Source organism: Haemorhous mexicanus, chromosome 5 (genome assembly GCF_027477595.1).
Source record: "Haemorhous mexicanus isolate bHaeMex1 chromosome 5, bHaeMex1.pri, whole genome shotgun sequence".
Lineage (NCBI taxonomy): Eukaryota > Metazoa > Chordata > Aves > Passeriformes > Fringillidae > Haemorhous > Haemorhous mexicanus.
Window position 1 is genome coordinate 24,934,563 of NC_082345.1, and position 18,601 is coordinate 24,953,163.

The following is an 18,601-nucleotide window of genomic DNA, read 5'->3' on the forward strand; positions in this document are numbered from 1 at the left end:
CACTGCTTTGGGATCTAGCAGCACAACTCTAGTCTGACATTTTCTCCCTATCAGCAAATTCACCGAACAAGGCTTATTTCAGTTTATTCCAAATGAAAAGTAGATGGCATAGTGATATTCCATATACAAGAGCAAAGAATTTGTCTCTAAATTAGTGCGTCAAAACCAAATTTCAGGATCCTAACTGCTGGAGGAAGCAAGAGATGGTACTAAAGAAAGAAAAACTATGCCCAGCCGCTCCCAAAAACTGTAGTAACATGGAGTATTTCATAGGCCCAAGGAAATGAACTTAAATTCTTTTGTAACTTTGGATTTCTGAAGCCCAATCCCTCCCTGTCACTACCCTACCTGTGTTTGACACAAATACTACATGTAGTAAGAAATTATACATCAAAAGAGACAAGCAGCACGGAAAGGCAACCTCTGACTTTTTCCAGACTTCAATCTCTTACCAATCCCTTCCATGTTACAGGGCCATGTTTCTTTATTTAGAGGATAATGCTGTGTTCATAAAGAAGCCAGGCAATGAGTAAGCACAGGGGTTTGCTCCATTCAAGCAGGCCATGAGCTCCTAGGTCAGGTTTCATTTACAGCACAACCAGTCAAGAATGTTACAAAAGTTCCAGTCAATTTCAATGGAGAGCAGCAAATTCTTCTATCTTAGTAGCTGACTCACTCAAAAATAGTGCTTTCTGTATTGCACCAACTTGAAAATGCCACCCTTGCATACCACATTGAAAGTACTAACTCCCCAGGGACAGCCAGTCACAAAAATTAGGGGACTTGTGTTCTCTTTCTATTTTTCTGAAGAGAAAAAGTGCTAAGGGACAGGGTGAATTTAGCTTTATACAGATTACATGAACAAGCAATATACTGTGCTAGAAGCAATATATTATGGCACAAAGTTCGAGTGTGCTTGCCATACATTGCAATCATAAAGATGGTTAGTAAACACTACAGAAACCTCTGATACATTCATTAGCAGTGCAGCAGTAGGATTAGAGTCCAAAGTACTCATTCATTTTTTGAGAATGCCTACCTGTTCTTTGGTCTGAGCTTTCTGGACATAGTCTCGTCCAACTTTGATGCGAGGAGTCAGGATACCTCTAGTGAAATCTGTCACGTTGATACCCAAAAGGTGAGACACCTTCTGAGCAGCTAAAGATGGTTAAGAGGAAACAAAAAGATTCATATTACTCTGTTTTTCTTTTTCTCTTGCTTTCTATAAGAAAAATATTCTGACAACTGTCTTTAGAAAAGTCAGGAAACAGCTTACAAAAAAGATTAAAAGAAAAACAGGTTGCTGAGACAAAATACCTTCCTAACAAAAAACACACTCTAAAAAAACCCTCTTGTAACCCATACTACAGTTTACAGAGTTTCTCCAGAAGCCACTAGAGTATATTTGAAGTAACAGCCTCATACAACTAAATTGTAACACAGAAGCTTTAGAAAGGTCATTGTCTGTAATCAATCTAAAAATACATCAGATAATGGAGTCTTAATCAAGCTAATTGTTCTGTCTTCATCTACTGATTAGTCTTTGAGACAACTCTGTATTTCAGATTCAAGATCCAAAACCCAAATGATTTACTCTCCTCCTTAAAATGAAATGTAGAGCATATTTTAAATAATAACGGCCAAAAAACCCCCTCACTTAGTGATAAATTAGCAACATTTGCACATCTACAATGAAGATCTAAGAGTTAAGTCTTCCAACAAACAGTCTTCTATCATGTGAAACATGGCACAATTTAGACATTCAACAATGGTCAGTGCAATTAAAATATGCACATATGCTTTTATATCCACCATAAAACTATCCACCACCTTACTCCTACAGTTACCAGAGAACCTACAAAGGCAGCAAAGAACATTCCTTAAAATCCGATAACATAGGTTTGAAGGAGCAATTAAATCACACACTCCACATATTCCAGTAGAGTAATCCTTTTCATCTGTTCATGGTGTGTACTTCCTGCCTAGCCCTGCCACAGGCACAGTGTCACATTCCTGCCCGTGGGTGGCTGCAAACACACGCCTGGCAGAACACTGTGTATTCCTATGAGGCACACCAGCTCCTCTGACAAATAATTCACCCTGTGGAAAAACAGGGCTCCAGCATTCCATACATACTGCAATACATTCTCCCACTTGCAAGAACTTCCTCTAGGCTTTTTTGCTGCACTTTTCTTTGGTGTGGGGCAGGAGATTGGTTACCTGTATTGTCTGGCATAGAGGCTTGGTCTGTGTTACGCTCCTTCTTGAAGACTATGTTGCCAAGTTGAAGAACACCTGAGATAACCTTCAGCAGACCTTTTAAAATAGTAATAATGATAACAGCTTAGTGTCATATATCACCAAAATGTGACCCAGATATCCATATTACCCAGTTATCTTTCCTAACTTGGTAAAGAGGCCCATCTCAGCATCCCAAAAATCCTTCTGAAATTTAGGAAAAACCACCACAGGTTACTCCCTAAACGACTCCCATTCAGGACAAAGGACTTGCCTTGTCATTCCTATGCAAGACTACACAGCCTAGAAATTTACCTATTCTCAACATCTCTATAAAATAGTGAGACAGGGCTGAGAGTAAAGTGCCACCTACAGCAACTGTATTTTTTAATAATACACTTTTCTCTCTGCCTGAGGATAAAGACTCATGCAATGAATTCATACTTAATTTTCCTCAACAGTAACTGTTGAACAAAGGAAAGAGACAGTTAAGAGTACACCCCAATTAAAGATTTTGGTTTTTTAACCCTGTAACAGTTTCAGTTCCCTGACCAAGATCTGTAGTCTTTGCAGACACACATTATAAAGTACAGAAGGCAGCAGGATGTGGGCGAAAGTGCCTGTACCGTAACTATTACTAATTATATGCTGAAGCACCCCACCCCATTGCTAATGACACATTCATACTCTTCAAAAGATGCACGTCAAAAAAGCCAAACTATCAAACTAGATGCCAGGACAGGGAAGATGGTGTCAATTCAATTTTCACCACATATCAAAGCTCATTGCATAATAGCTTCCAGTTGCCTTGAGCAAAGTAAACTGCCAGTCACTTGAAGGGGATCTTCTAATAAAGGTATTTTTTGTCCCTCCAATTTCTACTTGTTTATGCTGATTTTGGCTGGGGTATAATTAATTTTCTTCACAGTAGCTCTTATGGAGCTGTGTTCTGGATTTGTGCTGGAAACAAATGTTCTTAACACAGGAGGAGGCTGGGGGTACACAAGAAGATGGGAAAGGACACAGCCAGGACAGCTGACCCCAACCTACCCAAGGGATAGTCTATACCACATGGCATCATGCTCAGCATATAAAGCTCAGAAAAGAAGGAAGGGAGGATGTTAGGAGTGATAATGTTTGTCTTCAAGTCACTCTGTGACAGAGCCCTGCCTTCCTGGGTGTGGCTGAACACCTGCCTGCCTCTGTGAAGTGGTGAATGAATTCCTCATCTTGCTTTGCTTCACTTGCATGTGCAGCTTTTGCTATACCTGTTAAACTGTCTTTATCTTGATCCATGAGTTTATGCACTTTTACTATCTCAATTATCTCTACCATCCTACTGGGCAGGAGTGAATGAGCAGCCATGTAGAGCTTAGTTGCCAACTGCAGTTAAACCACAACACTATCATAAAAAGATTTGTTTTAAGAAAACATCCTTTTGATAAGAGAGTGAACAAAGGCTCCATTAGGAGCAACAGAAAAGAAATACATGTTTGCAACTGTCCCACTCTGCACTGGTGTAGCCTCACCTCAGCTCCTGGGTACAGTTTTGGGTACCACAATATCAGAAAGATATAAAACTACTAAGGACTGTCCAAAGGATGGCTATGAAGATGGCAATGAGCCAAGAGAAAGCCACAGCAGGAGCGACTGAGGTCACTTGGTTGTTCAGCCTGGAGAAGAGGGGACTGAGGAGGGGACTTCACAGCAGCCAACAGCTTCCTCAGAAGGGGAAGTGGAGGGCCAGGCATCCATCTCTCTGGTGACCAATGACAGGATCCAAGGGAACAGCATGAAGCTTTGTCAGGGGAGGGTTAGGCTGGATCTTGGAAAAAGGGCACTGGCTCCTCAGAAAGTGCAAAACATTAAAGCTATTTTTGCTGTAGTGCCTGGAACCAATAACTCATCTACATGACAGCAAAGACAAACCCTAGAGCATACATTAAAAACAACTTGAAAAACTGAGCATAGCAGGACACTCTGACAATGATTTAGGCTACCATTTCTTTTTTATTTGGTTTAGGCAAATTTCTCTTCACCTCCATACAGAAGTTTCAGTCTCAGATGATTCAGGATATCAAGAAATGTATTAAACTGTCAATAACAGCGCAGATTTTAACAGCTGGATTGTAAACAGCAGAAGGCACAGGTAAATAAATGTTTCCTATAGCCACAAGAGCTGCAGCCTCCAGCAGGGGAGGTAGTGATGTCAAACCACAACTGCTTGCTTCAGTGTAGAGACAGTCCTAGCTTTAGATGACCATACACATTTTGAAGGTGAGACTTTGCAGAACACTGATTTCCCACCAGTGGGGCAGATCATGAATGAGCAAGCACGGAGCTCTGGTGACTGCGTATCACTGTGCTTTGTGCTGGCTGTGTGCATTTCTATTTCCACTGTCATGCTACTGTGCTCCCAGAATCAGACAATATTAATTTCTGATCAGCAGTTCAGTGTTAAGCTGGAAAGAAAGGCACTATGACCAGCCCATTCTCAAAGGACTAATCCAGCAGTGGTTGGATCAGATACTTTAGAGCCACTGCGAAGGGACAGGGGGAGCACACAAGCCATGCACTGCATAAGAGAACAAGGGGATTCTTGTATCTTCGATGTGTTTTTCATAAACTGGGTATACAAGCCTCAGACTGGGAACAAAAACAGCAAGCAGGAGCATGTTTTTATTAGCTGCTTGTTCTAGAGTTAACTGTATAACCTGAAACTGTGCTGGTAGATCCTGAGGTGGGTCACTCCAAAGCCACTGAATTTTCTTGCTTATACACTGTTCACTCAGGGCAGGGGGAGCAGGAATGGACACAAGCAAAACAAAACCAACAAAATCCCTAAACAAAAAACTAACAAATCAAAACAAACCAAAACAAAACAAAAAAGAACACCAGAACAAAAAATCTCAAGACACAGCCTGTTCCCTTTTTCATTCCTTGCATATTCATACCTATCTGCTCTTCATCTGGGATGCCCATGATCTTCATTGCCTCCATGGTCTCCTGAAACATGTCTTTGTCCTGCTGACCCGGGATCGTAACATGCCCATTGGAAAGGAAGCGGTATTTGCTGTAAGGCTCCAGCAGCAGATCATCTTAGGAAAGAATTGAGAAACAAGTTGCTATGGATTTTTTTTTTCTAAACAGACAACAAGCTACCACCAATATCAAATTTCTGACTTGCATACACTACCAGCTCCTGGAAGAATCTAGGATTAAACCCAGTTTTACTTTGGGCTGAATATTTAATGTATTTTAGATAAACACAGAGCTTTTTCTGTGTTATTTCTTGCTATTCTTTCCTCTGGACTACTCCACCAAAACAGTGCCACTAATCATTAGGTCCTAAATCTGTAAATAGTAGGGATTAACTTGAAAGTAAATCTGCCTTTAATTTCAGATACCTCATTTGTTTCAAGTCAGATAAAAGTTCATATATGAATTCTTGACACAGTAGCAGCTATGAGAAAGTCCTCTCCTTGTGTCATTCCTGCAGATCCATTTGCAGCTCTTGCACAACACAGACCCACATTACCAGGCTGAGATATTAAAAAGGTGTGCTGGGATCCCAGACTGCTAGAGCTGCTTAGAGGCTTGCAGATTTGCTCCACTCAGTTACACGCCGAGTGCATCACAGCAGGACCATTCCTGCACCAAAATGGTTTACATCATGCAAGACTAGACTAAACATGGGACAGTGATTTAGATAAGGAAGGGCGTAGAGTCATTCCTGGCAGGGAGACAAGTGCAGGAAGGAACCAGAGAAGCAAGTTTTCAGGAACTGAGAAGTGCAGGGGGAGGGCAGATGGACGTATGAGTGCATGAAAGAACTGGAGGAGACCTGACCATATCCAAAAGGCAGAGAAGGAGGAACTGTGAAGGAACAGGTCTCTCTGTTGTTGTAGTTATGGGATTCCCTCACCAAAACACAATCATACTTACTCTTCAAATGCTCCCCTGCCCCAGAGAGCAGGTAATAAAAGATGTGGAAGGTTCTCTCCTCTTTGGCCTGGCGAATTGCACGTGACTTTTCCAGCAGATCTTCAGAGAGTCAAGGCCCATGACAGGACATACAAATCCCTTCCTGTTCTGTGGTAGGAGAAAAAACTACCTGATGTTCTCTTCGTACCAATTGACAGGGGTATTGACTTAGCAATCATTATCAGTCAATACCCATTGAGCTTCTGGTCTCAGTTCTGCCAGCCTCTGAATGATGACCATGGTAAGAGAGACTTAATTGGTAAGAAACACAAAAATTGATGCCATCAATCCCTACTTGCCTTGGAAAGAAGCAAGAATGACTTATGAAATTCCATACCTATTCATATGCTGCAGTTTATACTTGCATTTCACCTCTTAAGATTCAAATTCATTAACTCAGAAAAGGTCGGCACCATGATCACAAAGGTCACAAAACACTACTGAGAGAAGAGGAGACTACAACAGTGATCTTGATAGCAGAAGTTTAGAGTGCTTCCAACTGTTTTCTCAACCTACGTCAGTGGTGATGAGACCGCTAGGTACCATTCCTGACACCTCTAGAGCCTTGAACCTTTCAAGGGGTTACAGAAAGGATACAGGTTTCAATATTGGCTCCAACAATGTAGCCGTTGACATCAAAGTTGATTCTGATAAATTTGCCCTAAGAGGAAGACAACAGCATTAAAATTAGTATTCTTTGTGCTTGGTAACAACAGTAAAGGAGAGGTAAACCTTCTCTTTTAATCCAGGAAAGGAAACTCCAAATGGATCAGGCAGGTTTTTAGGCAAAGCATAAGGTCAGCCAATAGGCAACAATTGCTGTTGTGATCAGTAGGTGAACAAAAAAAGACACCAAGCACTTCCAGACACTTCTGTCATTGTGACAACCTACAACTCACACTCACTATGTTTCAACCTACACTTCCCACAACCAGGGTCCCTTGAATTTCACGTTACACTACCCTGACAGTTCCACCCCTTTCAGTATTAGCTTCAACCATTTTAATTTGGCTTTGCTCCAGCTCCCCCACCTGCCTCTCAGATGTTGTCCATTGTTCTCCAGAGCAAGCAAAATAAGGATGAGTATTTGCTCTCTAGGATAAAGCTGACTGTAATGATTACCAAAAAATCAGCACAGATGATCCTGGCACAGGGTCTGGTTTCTTCATTCTAGAGACCTAAAAGATCTGTTCTGGAAAATTCACCAAATGAAATTAATTTCCCAGATAATTTAAAGAAAGTCACTCAGTTACTCTATCTCTGAAAGGAATACAACCAAAAGCAGAGCACTCTGGAAAGTGTAAAATACACTTTTGATGCACTTTTTGAATACACTCATGACATAATAATACTTACAAATCTTGAGGAGTTGTCATTCTTTACTGTCTTGGCATTTCCAAAGGCCTCCAGGATGGGATTAGCCTGGAGCAACTGTCTCTCCAGTTCTCCCTAGAGAGAAACCCAAAATTAATAAAGTAGGTAGTGGTTCACAGCACTAACCTTGGGTCAAACCAGCACTGTGGTTTCAATTCACACTAGTTTGGCATCTGTTGCAGAGAAGCCATGTTAAACCTTAGGAGATGATCACTTAAACCTTCAAAGGAGACTCATTAGTTATCTGGGTTAAAGAGAAACACTCATAAATAAGCCTCATTCCCTTCCTCCCAGTGTGTCTTTCTGTTAGCAAGAAGCCCTTCAAAGTCACTTGGCTGTAATATCCCGCAGACTTCCCGGGGACAAAGTGAAAACCATACCAGCATCCAAGACCAGGCCCTCATCCCAGAAGTGTACTGCCATAGAGCCTGGAAGAGTGAGGTAAATCCTATCTTGCTACTAAAAGACAGCTCTGAACACTGCTACTAGTAGGTTAAGAAGTTAGTCTGAAAAGGTCTAATGTTTTGTAAAAACCAAACACAAAAAGCTTGCACTTTTATAAAAGTCTACATCTTACAAAGTACAAACAAGCAAAAATCTCCTTTGTAAGGAGGAACACACAAAAAAGAGAATTAGTGGTATCCCACAAACTGCATGATTGCTTGCAGTCTGCTGCCATATTCACACACTCCTCCCCTAAAGGAACACAAAATACTGGAATTTTAGAGAAAGAAATTCAGAAGTTTTATCTCTGCCCAGTACTAGGCCATTGCAGCATATGGACCTTTCCCTGCAGGCTCTACACGTATCCCTAGCTCTTTTGAAAAATTACTTGTCTGTGCTAAAAGCATGGTGTTCTCTATATTTCAAGATCAACTAAAAAGCTTCTGGAGACACAAAATTACAGTTTAGATTAATGTTTCTCTTTTTAGCAGTTATCAGTAAGTACTCAAGACTGCCTGTGCATAACAGATGGAAATGAAGTTTGATTTGTAAGAACTGGAATTTATGGGGAAACTATTTAAGGTTACTTCTGCAGGAAAATTGTTCTCATTTGTTCTCAAAGACAGATTAGTTCTTACACAGTGTCTCTAAAAATACAAGCAACAAAAAAAAAAAGGAGGAAGATATATGAGAAACTGTACAACAAACTACAAGTCTTTATTTTTTACTTCCACGATCATTTCACTTAATGCTTGCAAAGTGCAAGGCCAAACAAGACCCCCAGCCCTGGTGGAACTGCATATACACAGAAGGAGCAGCTGCTGCAAACACCTCCATTCACTGTCAAGTATATGGAACAAGGAGTTTAGCCCTGGTAAGGGAACCTGAGCTGGGACATCAACTGTCTCACAACAGACCCAGCATCTAGCACTGCCTGTTAAAAAACCTTGAAACTAGGGTTCAGTCCTTGAAACTGCGTGGTGGTCACATTTCCCCTTGTGTTCTGCCACATGCACTGAACTTGGAATGCTCTTCGCTCACACTATTTCTATTCCCCATCCTGCAGTGAAGCCCTAGGCCTCTGTTTCTAACTGCAATTTATTATTATTCAAGTGAGAGATGAAAGCAACACAGCACTTAAACCCAACTAAATGGAACAAGGGGGGAAGAGAAATCAGGTTTTGACATCAAATCTATTTTAATTATTTGGCTATAAATAAAACTGAGGCCATACGTAGCTACACAAAGACAGGAAGTTTATGCAAATCCACATATAATACACCCTACTTACTTAGTACCTCAGGAAAAAATGTCATTAGTTTCAAGTAGGTGTTGGTAAATTGTAGTTTAGAGGTGATTAAGTCTCTTGAAACACCAAGGTAGAATATGCATAGAGAATGACAGCTTGGCCTCACAACAATATGAAGCTCTGGGGAAAGGAAAATGCTGAAGAGTTGGTCAAATCACTGAGCTTTCCTGATTTGCCTCAGCACCATGACACAGTGGAAAAATCCAAGTTCTCAGCATGCCACAGTAACAGCACATAATACTAAGTGTCTGCAATTACTGTACCCATTCCTCACTGCATGCTGTCTTTGTTTAAAAGGCAATTCCATCATGTTGAAAATTTTTAATAAGTTTTGGGGTGGAGTTTGTTGGGCATTTTTCACTTTAAATTTTGATGGTCACCTTTCACTGACGGAAGATACTTCATTATTTTTATACAAGAGGTAATTTTGCAAAGCAAAACTATTACAAGACAGAGCTGTCCAAGCTTTCTAAAAATCCTAAGGTACCTATCATTAAGATGCTGCCAATTTTCTGGCACTTGTAATTGCCATTCCTTGACCTGAAACTAATTTGTTTAACACTTGGCATGCATTTGAAGTATGTGCAATATTCCTCATGAAAACAGAAGCAGAAAAAGCCACTGGGCCTGTTAGCCTGCAGTTAGCAGTTGTCAATATTCTTCAGTATGCTGTCTTTCTACTGCTCTGAAATTACAACACCAAGCAACTAAAATCCTTGACATCTACCTTGCACTCTGAATTTTTTTGCTTCTCACACACTTTTTGGAATGTTTTCTAAGCAAGATAGAAGCCTTTTCAACTATTTATTCTTCCGAAAGTATGGAGAAAGGCATCTAGAAATCACATCTACCTTTAGCAGCATGCAATTAAAAAAATATATGGGGGAGGGTGTTTGGGTTGTTTAGTTTGTTGGAGTTTGTTGTTTTGTTTTTTTACACTTCTGGGATTTGCTTTTGTATTCTTCTCTGCAGTCATGTGAGAGATTATCAAATAACTAAATCCCAGCACCAGTGGCTGCATAGGGGAAGGAAAAAGATCAACCATAACCAAAGTTGCGTTACAAATACTTGAATATCAGCTACTATTACCCACAGATTTCCGATTAGCTACAAACACTCACATCTTGAAAAATCATTACATGATTTAATCAAACAGTAGAGAAGCTTAGATTAAACATGGAAAAACACTGATTTCACCTTCCATAATTAGAAGTTTAAAGGAAAAAATGTTTCTATCATTAGATTCAGTACTCCCCCCAAAAGGAGCCTTAGTGTGCATAGAAGTCACACCATGCAGCTAGAAGCTTATTTAGCTGAATATACTAATGCACTGGGAATGGTGGAATGCACCGCTACCTCCAAAACAAGTGAGCTAAAGAATATGTTTTATAAAACTGATTTTGCCCTGATATTTGGAAAAATACCAGTTTACATCCAAAAGTTCACAGTAAAGAAAGTACCGATACTTTCTATAATTTCCTTTGTTTAGTTCTGTGCCTAAAGACAAAAATCTTCCATGACCAGTATACCTGAGATCCTCAAAAAATTAAATGTATTCGTTTTCATAAGTTCCTATATTCTGATTCCAAGTTTGCTCCATAAAGAAGTGCTGCAGAGAGCACTCACTGCTGATTAACAAAGGCTTGAGCTCTAAATCCCCTCTGGTAAGGTCAGTTTAGTCACAAAACATGGGCAGCAGGACTTTTTCAAAAAATCAAAACTTAGGGAAAAAATTAAATATTGAACTTGGGCAAATCACCAACCAGTCCAACTTAGGACTGTTTTATTCTCCTGAGCAGATTGCCTGTCCTGCTTCGGTGGTTCAAATTTTACTTATGGACAAGAGTGTAAGAATACTTAACTCAACCCCATGATTCTATTTTCCACACTTAAAAAAAGAAAAAAGGAGAATGTTTCTAAATACAGCTACTGACAGACCATGGAAAAACCTTCATATGTCTGAAATTTTGGCACAGAGAATGTTTGGTTTTTTTTGGTAGAATTCCAGAAGTTAGTTACTAGTATGTGCATGTACACACACAGTGTGCCTGCATGCAGAAATGCCTTCTTATTTATATGCTCTACATGCGTTAGACATGCCTACACAATAAGCTACTACAGGAAAACTTACTTAGAGATGCAGCGGACACACCTAGCACTCAGCTTTCATTAATGAACATTTCCAACGTGTTCATATCTGGCTAACAAGCCCACAGTCCTAAAACACCCTGGCTAAACACTTAACTACATCAATATTACTAGGAACACCACACACACTATATGCTTAAGATTCTAGGAAACTCTTGTCCAGTCCTGATGGAATACTTCTAAGATGGTACGTGTCTAGGAAAATCCTGCAAGAAAAACTTTAAAGGCAAACTACTATTGATCAAAGAACACAAGTATTCTTGATATCACTACGGTCTCCAACTGAACATCCTTACAAAAAGATTACTGTGCACCACACAAAAAAAAAAAAAATTGTGAATTGTCTATGGATTTGTTTTAGCTGCAGAAAGTGATATTGGTGTGGAGTGAAAAGCTGCTCAAAAAAATCACACAATGGGACAGAAAATGCATTCCTGGTGCAGAACGTGCAGTAAACGTGCAGCTCACCTACGAGGATACAACTGAAGAATTCGGCAATAGTCCATCGGGGGAGAGGGAGGGGAAAAAAATATAAGTGAGACATCTTTAAAGTCCTCCCACCATCATCACCACCCTCCTCTCATGTGCTGCTAACACCTGGCAGTTTCCCCCCTTTTAATGTTTTCCTATAATTTGTAAGATTTCAACTGATGTCCACTAGTCTATCATTGTATTCTCCAGTTTAGAGACAGTACATGTAATGGCCAGACCTAATCTATAATGGTACAGAAGAAAGGAGACAACTCCCCCACAGAAGGATCAGTTTTAAACTGCCTAGACTGGTTATAAGCAATACAACCATGTGAAAAGATCAGTACAGGTGATGCATTTACAGAAGCTCTTGCCCATGCACTTGCCCACGTATCCAAGGGGTTGTGGATGAGTTTATGCCCACGGTAAATCCACCAAATTCAAAGGAGTTATGACTTTGAACAGTATTCCCCGACTTGCAATTTTTGACAGACTTGTTGTTTCACAGTTCACTGACCTCCTCAATCCCCTGACAGATGTTAACATCTAAGCTTCTACTTAGCAGTAGGTCTTTCACCAATATCAGCCAATACATGTTTAGTGTCCAAAGTCAGCAAAGCAATAAAGCATCATTAAACCTAGGTCTTACCTGGTCTTTTTTGGACTTGTGCGAGGAAGCAACATGAGCCAGATACTGAATAACCTTCTTGGTGTTCTCTGTTTTACCAGCTCCTGATTCACCTCTGTAAAGAAAATCTGCAAGTTATCAACAAACAAGATGTAAGGGGACATCACCATATCTCTAATCCCAAAAGGGCTACTGACATCCTTAACTGCATTCTGGCCATTGCAGCACCTCCCTTAAAACCAAGGGAAAAAAAGCTGGGCTGCAGCTGGACTGCAACATGGAAGGCAATAAAGAACTGTGCTTTCTAGTCACTTGGATACAGGGACTGTCAAGTGGCTGAGGAATAGCTTGGAGGCTGCTGTAGAGGTTGGGTGAAAGGTAACGAAGTAAATCTTTCAAACGGAAGCCTCCTGACTGCAAGAAGAAACATACCAATTCCTTAAGCATGGCTGAGGGCCAATCAATTTTACTGTGTCTAGAAGACAAACTGCTGCATCAAGAGTATCTGTTACTCTATCAGCCTCATCAGTATGCATGTACTTAAACATAACAGCTGCATCAAATCTGAAGGATCACTCCAAGCCTTTTCCACTGACAAAGTTGTATTTCTTCAGTAGTTTGAGCACAGGGGCTGTTTCAAAGCCACCATTCCTCCATTTATTACAGAAATTATTTTGCAAAAGGAATTATATATTGAAGGAACTGTAGTGGGATTTTCCTTGACTCTCCATTATTACCTAATTCTGTAATTCCACTTCCAGCACCTAAAATTAAGAGAGTCCTTCCTTTTTACAAGAACGTAAAAACACAAACTTTGACATGCAGACAAACTGACAATTGGAAATACTCACGTGCAAAGGATGGACTGATCCTCTCGATCTAGAAGAAATTTTAAAAGAGTAGTCAGACTAGAACTCTAAAAGAAAATTTCTCTGACAGAATGAAATCAACACCAAAGACACTAGGAAATAGTAAACACTGACAAGTATCTTCAGAAACACAGCCAAGTAACCCCTTCTCTGGGGTTACTATATGCCAAAGTATATAATGGCACCACAGCAATTTATTTTTCTTCATCCAGAAAGAATATTATTTGCATTACAATTTTTCTACAAACACTAAAGAAGTCTCCTACTGAATATTTCTTTACCACAAGCAACAGTGTGATGTGCATCTACTTGTTCTTCAGCCCCTACTGCAGTGGGCCCATACTGACTTAGAAAAGTTATTGCAGAGCAGTGAAAATGGAAGAGGTAGGGGGAAAGTGGGACAGCAACTGTTACAAATCCCAAAGTGCCAAAGATACACATCAAACTGAGGCTTTGAGACCAAAACAAACACTGGAGCCTCAGTGAGGAAATATTTGTTACTTATTTTGTACAGACTGGACGCAGAAGCTAGAAGACTGAGCAGCAGCCTGCATCCTATACAGCTGATTGTTTGTGGCATCATCCCCTATTGTATTAACACAGTAGTTGGTAACAACAGAAACCTTTTCTTTTCCATGTTGACATACCAGTAGACATACTAATGCCTGTGTTCAATTCCCAGCTGTGGATATCGTTCCAGTTACAGAACTTAATTCAGGCAGCCCATTTACTACTATTTTCTCCCACATCTTTAACCTCCTGCCAGCATTCACCTACGATTTCATTTTGTTATGCACAGTCCTGACCAGTCCTTCCACCATGCCTTCATCCCACAGCTCCTGCACACATTCTACCGATTCTGCCCTGTTTCACTTTCACCCCTGCCCTCCACCCTGTGCCCACCTACCTCCACCCAGATTCCATCCCATTTCTTCACAACACCAGGAATGAGCTGGGAGCACTAGGAAGACTGGGGAGTGCCTGTGCCTACACCAGAACAGCCTCAAGTAGCTTGTTCTTGTGACAGGGACAGTGAAACATACAACAGGTGGGCACAGCAAGTCATTGACTGACAGCCCACAAGAGCCACTGGGGCACACAGAACACACTGTGCCGCCAAACTCAAAATCCACATTAGGCTGGGAGGTTTTTTGGTTTGATGTTAGGTGTTTGTTTATTTTTAAATCAAGACCAGAGGACTGCCAGATTATTCAGTCTGAGAAGCTCAATAACACTGCAGCAGTTAGATGGCATTCAGGCATTGCCACTTTCCTTTTTCCACTCATTGCACTGGACTAACATCTACTCTCTAAAGAGAGAGAAAGCAAGCCTCAAACATCCATGAGAGTATGCAATTCACAGGATCTCTCTAATAAATTTTTTCATACCCAACAGTATGTTTGTGTGACTGTCTCCACATTTTAGCTACTGGTTTTTTTTATTCCTTTTCCCCATAGCTTAGAGAAACCAAGACCGCTCAATATTCTTCCCACCAGACAGCACTTAGATGATATAATTAAGTCAGCATTCAAGTTATTTTGTGCAAGATAAAGAGATTGAGCTGTAATTAGGGAAGGCTTTCTAGCCTGATAGATTTCAAGTACCTGAAACCCCTTTCTATACCCTTAAACACTTAGGACATTTAGCATTTCAGTATTAACAGCATGAATGGCATGTTAATCAAGAAAAATCTCCCATACACACAGTTTAAAAAGACAGGAGTGTATCTACCCTTGGCACATATTTTTGTGGCATAAGGAAAGCTAGCAAACCTAACAGGTTTGAGATTCCATCTTAAAATATTCTGAAGCCAATAATGGAAGCATTAGGTTCACATTTGCAACTCCTGCTCTTAACCATCTTTACTGGAAACCGATTGTATGCAGATGAGCACAAAAAATGAGAGGAAAATAATCTGCTTTTTTCTGTTAAAACTTAGATTACCTGCCATTACCCTGCTAATACTGTTCTCAGAAAAAGCTGATCAGCCCCAAGCCTGGAAGAAAGCAAGTAGAATAAAATCACCACTCAGAGTTTTGGCCTGGCAAATTCTTAAGCTTTCAAAACTAGATACTGCAGCTTTACTTAAATTGCATATTCATTTTTTCAAGTGCTGAATTTATTCACTGCCTTTGAGATATACACTCCTTTTGCTGAAGGCCAGGCCAAGAATAGATGTTAGGCAGCTCCAAAGGCCTCACACATTTAAGGTTCCCAGTGGGTCAAGGGCTCAGCAGGCACATGCCAGCCCTCTGCATGACTGGGCACTTTGAGGGTGGATCAGGGGAATAACTAATGACTCATTTATGGATTGCCTAAGGAAATGTATTCTTCAGTAGCACAACACCTGAGTACAATTCTGTACCACAAAGCAGCTATGTGAAAGGACAAGACTGTGCCTCTCAATAACACCTGACTTTCAAAAGCTTGAATAAAAACAAGCAGTTCACTTATCCAGAAAAGGTTATGCTCGCATTCAGGTACTACAGAGGCTCTACTAAGAAGTAGATTTGAGAGAAATAAAAAAAAACATTTTAAAAGGTAATTCTAAATAAGGTGGTCCTTATTGCTGGTAACCAGCTCTGACTTTGGAATTATGAGCTGGTGCTTCTCAGGCAGTGGAGCACCAGGCACTTGAATAGCACCTGCCTTCCCATTTCTATCCTAGAGATGATATAGCAAAAGAATACCAGTAAGCAGACAGATAAACTGACTGCTCAACAGAAAAAGAGATGATCAACATCAGATAATAATACCAAGTAGTTCTTTGGCATTGAACACTTCTTGATCATGCCAAGTTTTCTCATACTTGATTGAGAAGTTCTTTCCAGCCTTGTTCCAGTAAGGCAAGATAGCCACAGCACCCTGGATTGACCCTAAGGAGCTCCAAAGGGGGAGCTACAGGATTTTTCCCCACCTTAACACAGACCAAGGTGTTGAAAGGCGGTCAGGCAGAAAAAGTCACAGACGGTGCTTGAAATCCTCTCGGCATGAAGCTTTCCTCCCCCAACATACTTTCCTGGTGGCCCACTGCAGCTGCCTTAGTCACCTCTGCTTTAAGTCAGCAGGATCGTACCTGCGAGTGCAGGCAAGTCTCTGGGAGCACGCAGACACTGCCATAAAAGGCAACATTCCTGTTTGCAATCCGGGGGAAATTCTTTCCCAGGACTGCAAAGCAGCAGTCATTGGGATAGCTGGAATTCTTCTAATTGTGTATAGACAGACAACTCAAATAATGTGTTGAGCAACAGGAAACTGAAGCCGACCAAAGGGGCAAAGAGCTAGCACATATGAAGCATAACTCTTAGATACTCTTCAAGTTAAGAACAGTTTCAAGTGCCAATATTTGTTGTCCATATGATACTGACTTGTGCCATCATGAATCAGAATTCAGTTGTTCAGGTAAGAGGCCACCTCCCCCCCACCCTTTTTTTTTTTTCCAAAGGATCATTCAACATGGGTGTACTGCACTACTTCAGTCAGCACTTGCCTTTACTTCATTGTCAGTTGTGCAAGCAACCTACTCAGCAAAAGAGAATGTGCTGGGTACCATAAACTCAGTTGCTTATAATAACACAATCAAGAAATGCCTGATTAAAATAAATCTGCACCTGCTTTTCAGTTCTAAACTTATTAAAAACAATCCAGAATAACAACTCATTAGTTAATTATAGCAACAGTTCTGTATTTCAAACCAGCTGACAAGGAAAGCTTTTTATCTAGGCTCTTCTTCAGCTCTCATCACCATAGTATTCAAGAGATCACAAGACACAGCAGCCTCAAACATCCAGAAATTCAGGAAGTGAAATATCCTTCAAATTTAAACTATGCAGCAGTATGGTATAATAAGATCAGTAGATTAATTTTATTATGTAAAAAACTCCATAATACGTAACTTATTCTTGACTTTCTTTCGTCCAAGAACAAAAGACTGCATTTTAGACTGCTCACTGCTTCAGCATACATTAAAAACGTATTTGTTTTCACAAGAGAGACATCTTTGTACATAGAAAGTACTCAACCAAATATACTACTGCAAAACAACAAGTGTGAATGAATGCTGAACTGCTGTGGTCAAACACATTGGCATAATTGATAAATTAATACAGCTCCAAAGAATCGAATTTTGTTTTTAAATGTTTTGGGATGGGAGAAGAAAAAGGTTAGAAGGCTAGAAGAGAATGTGCAATTTAAGCTCCACATCTCAGTTACAGAACATCCTACCAGGCCTTTATCACCCACTTCCTCTGCATGAGTGACTCTCGTTTCAAGCCTGTTCATCTCCATAAAAGGAGAAGTAATATAGCATTCACACAATGGTGACATCACCTCTGCAGCTAAGAGGAAGTGGAGCTGAAAGGCAAAGGCTTGGCTTGCAGTCCCGAGCCTATAGCTGACTCATTAAGGCTAAAAGCTTAACCACGGCTGATGGTACCACCCACCTCCTAACCACAGCGTCTGGCAGGCCGGGGCAGCGCAGCCCTCCGCGCTCCCGTTACTGCTCCCAGCACCCACGGAACGCCTGCAGCCCAGCCTGGGCTGGCCGGCCAAGCTACACAGCTGACCTAAAGCAAAAACTACTCTTAAATGCATCTAAGTGCTTCAACCACGCAGTCGTTTCAGCTCTTTACTGCCTCCTCAAAATTCTCTTCCAACATTAACATAATATTACATCCCATGTCCTTTCCTCAGGGCTCTTAACACAGGAGGAGCCCCAGGGACCTGACACACTGTGCTACACGGAACAACCCCACTGGCATCAGACCTAATCAAGTAGGTTCACTGTGGTGCTTTAACCTACATGCTGGCTTAAATGGGATCAAAAACACTCCAGGGGAACACCAGAACAGAGCCCCAGAACCTGTTTTTGCACTGTCATTTAAAGAACATATTACAGGGAAGTCTCAAAATGCTAACAGCTATCATCAAGTACAAAAAGAAAGAGAAAAGAGAAATCAAATGAAGAAGAAACATAGCATATCCAAGACAGCTCTCAACAATACAGCTTCAAGATGTTTAAAAAAAAAAAAAAGAGAAAAAAAATCACTTGACTTGGCAGGAATACTGCAATGCCAAGATTCAGCTCTGCATTAGCTGAAGTTTGAAAACAGTCACAAGGAGAAAAGTAAATTTCAT

General features: G+C 40.7%; 1 protein-coding gene across 2 annotated transcripts in view; it reads right to left on the reverse strand.

Annotated features, from left to right (window-relative positions):
* MYH9 (myosin heavy chain 9) overlaps positions 1–18,601 on the reverse strand; it is a 70,197-nt gene that overhangs the window by 25,561 nt on the left and 26,035 nt on the right. For both annotated transcript variants that reach the window (XM_059846327.1, XM_059846328.1), the window contains exons 4-11: positions 13,448–13,475; positions 12,618–12,711; positions 7,579–7,671; positions 6,820–6,883; positions 6,184–6,282; positions 5,193–5,336; positions 2,221–2,316; positions 1,040–1,158 (exon numbers count right to left, since the gene is read on the reverse strand). In XM_059846327.1, coding sequence (XP_059702310.1) covers positions 1,040–1,158; positions 2,221–2,316; positions 5,193–5,336; positions 6,184–6,282; positions 6,820–6,883; positions 7,579–7,671; positions 12,618–12,711; positions 13,448–13,475 — 737 coding nt within the window. The remainder of the gene's footprint in view (positions 1–1,039; positions 1,159–2,220; positions 2,317–5,192; positions 5,337–6,183; positions 6,283–6,819; positions 6,884–7,578; positions 7,672–12,617; positions 12,712–13,447; positions 13,476–18,601) is intronic.